Source organism: Nicotiana tomentosiformis, chromosome 7, assembly GCF_000390325.3.
Source record: "Nicotiana tomentosiformis chromosome 7, ASM39032v3, whole genome shotgun sequence".
Taxonomy (NCBI): domain Eukaryota; kingdom Viridiplantae; phylum Streptophyta; class Magnoliopsida; order Solanales; family Solanaceae; genus Nicotiana; species Nicotiana tomentosiformis.
In genome coordinates, this window is record NC_090818.1 from 85,419,262 (window position 1) to 85,422,976 (window position 3,715).

The window sequence follows — 3,715 nt, forward strand, 5'->3', positions numbered from 1 at the left end:
CCTCTTGAACGACCTCTAGCTAGCTGGCATCCATCTCTAATGGCTTAACCTCCACCTCTAGAAGCTTGACCACCGCCTCTAGCAGGCTGAGTGGCCGGTGGAGCAACCGGTGCTAGAACCATGGCATGAGAACTTTGTTGTGTCATGCTGCCCTATGACCTAGGGAAAAACCTCGCGACATGCCTCGGATCTCCATAAGTATAACAAGTCCTCTGCTACTGTGACTGCTGACCCTGGAACTGATCCTGTCGACCTGGATATCCACCTTGATAACTCTGTATCAGAGGTGCACTGATAGGAGCTGAAGGTGCACCGTGGACTAGCTACTCCGAACGATACCCATAAGAGCCACAACTACCCGAAGCGTCATAGGATGGCTGAAGCGCTGACTGAATCGACCTGGGAGGATGGACTCTACCAAATGAACCCCTGCCTCTAGACGAGGTACCACTGAAACCACCAAAGTGACGAGGCCTCTTCTCAAATATTGCCTCTCTACCCTGACCACGTATCATTATGATCCATCTAGAAATCTCTACTGCCCGGTGGAAAGAAATATCATCCCTAGTCTCCTTGACCATCTGTAGCGTGATACCAAAAGCGAGACCGTCAATGAATCTCCTCACTCTCTCCCTCTCTTTAGGAAGAAAAACAACTGCATGGTGAGCTATATCTATGAATCTGGTCTCATACTGGGTAACAGTCATGCTTCCCTGTTGAAGGCACTCAAAATGCTTGCGATACTCCTCTCTCAGAGTAAAAAGAATGAACTTCTTAAAAACTAGCTGCGTAAACTGATCCCAAGTGAGTGGCGGTGAACCTGCTGGTCTGCTCTGCTCATAATCCTACCACCACCTCTTGGCAGAACCGGTCATCTGAAATACTACAAAGTCGACTCCATTGGACTCCACAATACCTATGTTGTGCAACACCTTGTAGAAACGGTCAATGAAATTATATGGGTCCTCAGAAGGTGTGACACCATAGCGAATATGAAATAACATTGTGAACTTGTCCAATCTCATCAACCCCTCAAACGACATCGTGGGCTTCTCCCCGGACAGTGCAACAATAATTGGCTGAGTCACTCTAACTGGCGGAACTGCCGGAGTGTGATATCCGTGAGCCATATGCTTTGATGTGTGAGTAACGGGAGTCTATGCTCCTTCCCTAGCCTGACAGATAGCTGGTGCCACCGGAAATGCATCGGTATGGTCCACTCTCTCCATAAGGCCCACCAAGCAGACTAGAGCATCTTGAAGTATCGGGGTAGCAATAAACCCCTATAGGACTTGAGCTGATACAACTGGAACGGTCTAAACAGGAACCTCCTCCTCTTGCTCGATCTAAGGCTACAGAATAGGTGTTGTTGCACGTGCTCTAGGTTGAGCTCTGCCTCTGGCTCGACCTCGGCTCCGGCCTCTACCCCTGGTACTGGCTACAACCTGGGGCTCCGGCTCCTTACCTGCCATGGATGTTGTGCGTGTCCTCAACATCTGCGAGAGAACAAGAATGGAATGATTCAATCTTCAGTGATAGAATAAAATCGCATGATAGAGAAATAAAGAAGTGAAATTTTCCTAAAGCTCTATAACCTCTTGAAGATAAGTATAGATGTCTTTGTACTGATCCTCTAGACTCTACTAAACTTTCTCATGACTCGTGAGACCTAGGCAATCTAGTTCTCTGATACCAACTTGTCATGACCCGGATTCCTAACCACAGGGTTGTGATGGCGCCTAATGTCTACTTGCTAGGCAAGCCAACATTAGATAACCAGTTTAATATTTTAACAATTTAAAACAGAGTAATAACAATTATTAATGATAAATAAGGTTGTAATACGTGAAATAAACCCATAACATAACATGGTCTATTCTAACCCCAGAAATATGATGTCACCAGTATATGAGTAACTAGAAGTCTACAAGTATGGTTTGAACGAAATACAACTGTTCAAAATGAGATAAACAGTAAAGATAGAAATTGACGGGGACTTCAGGGACTACGAATGCCAGCAGCTCTACCTCAAGTATCCGCTATAGATATGATCCGAGCAGAAGCACCACTAGACACCGTTGGGACCAACACCAGTATCTGCACAAGAAGTGCAGAAGTGTAGTATGAGTACAACCGACCCAATGTACTCCGTAAGTGTCGTGGTTAACCTTGACTTGAGGGAATTAGGACTAGTTGGTATATTTTCTATGTGAATTATGTATGTAGACTGCATAAATATAAGGTGACGAGTATATATGCGTTGTCATTGGGTTAAAGCATGCGGGTGAAAATTATTTATTTGTATTATGTTGTTTCAATAACTATGCTTGCCATGTCATAGTTAGATTATTGCTTCTTTAATTGTTCGCATTCATATCTATTGTTTATTTTGAAGTTGTTGGGATTTTGAAAGTCGAGTTGAGTTATCACTACACTATGATTGGAGTGAAATTTCTTCCCAACTTGTCTTGCTATTTTGGATTAATATTGTTGCTTGGTGAGGAAGAGTGAAAAACACGAAGCGTGTTGTCGTACCTTATTTGCACACAACATTATTTATTTGAGAGATTGTGAGGATTAAAGCACGAAGGGTGATGTCGTGCATTTGATTGCTTATTATCATTTATCACATCATGTGAGGTTGAGAGTAAAAGCACGAAGTGTGATGCCGTACCATTTCATTTATGATATTACACGGTGAGGGCGAGAGTAAAATCACGAAGGGTGATGCTATGTCATTGTTGATTTCATTGCTTTACTTGATTTCTGGATTGATGATTTAATTGGTTATATTGTTATTGTTTTCGAAAAATGGCTATTTGGTGATTTTGTACTTGACGTTCTTATTGTATTCCCCTTTCTACATGTCTCCTCCCAGTTAATATTTTAATTGTACTACTTGTTATTTTATTACTTTATGTATATACTTGCATAGGATTTACGTAGGCGTCTTGTCGTAGGCTCGTCACTACACGTCGGGGTTAAGCTCGACACTTACGGAGTAAATTGAATTGGATGAACTCATAGTATACTTCTGCACTTCTTGTGCAGATACTGGTGTTGGTCCCAGCGGTGTCTAGTGGTGCTTCTGCTCGGATCATATCTATAGCGGAGACTTGAGGTACAGCTGCTAGTGTTCGCATTCCCTGAAGTCCCCATCTATTTCTATCTTTACTGTTTATCTCATTTCGAAGAGTTGTATTTCGTTCAAACCATACTTGTAGACTTCTAGTTTCTCATGTACTGGTGACACCAAATTTCTGGGGTTAGAATAGATCGTGTTATGTTATGGGTTTATTTCATGCATTATAGTTTTATTTATCGTTAATAATCGTTATTACTCTGTTTTAAAATATTAAAATGTTAAACCGGTTATATAATATTGGCTTGCCTAACAAGTAAACGTTAGGCGCCATCACGGCACCGAGGTTGGGAATCCAGATCGTGACAATTTTTTATTTACTAGTTTTAAGGTACGCGCTTTACGCGTGTATCCTATATTTATGAGTATATAATTTTAGAAAATATTTTAAAATAATAATAAATATTTATATATGTTATTTAGCTAGCCTATTCAAAGAAAAAATCTGGTTCTACTGTATTATTCCTACTAATGGCACTGATGATGTAGCTAGAAACTTTAGCACTATTGTAATACTTTAGCCTTATGAATAAATAAATATCCTATTAACCAAAATAAATAAAGTAAATACTA

The 3,715-nt window shown here is 41.0% G+C and overlaps 1 protein-coding gene across 1 annotated transcript; it reads right to left on the minus strand.

The window, feature by feature from the left end:
• Positions 1-323: 323 nt before the first annotated feature.
• LOC138895927 (uncharacterized) lies at positions 324-1,130 on the minus strand. Its single transcript, XM_070180689.1, has 2 exons — positions 933-1,130; positions 324-845 (listed from the first exon to the last, which is right to left on the minus strand). Exons 1-2 carry the CDS (start codon positions 1,128-1,130, stop codon positions 324-326), a joined length of 720 nt encoding a protein of 239 aa, XP_070036790.1.
• Between the last annotated feature and the right edge of the window lie 2,585 nt (positions 1,131-3,715).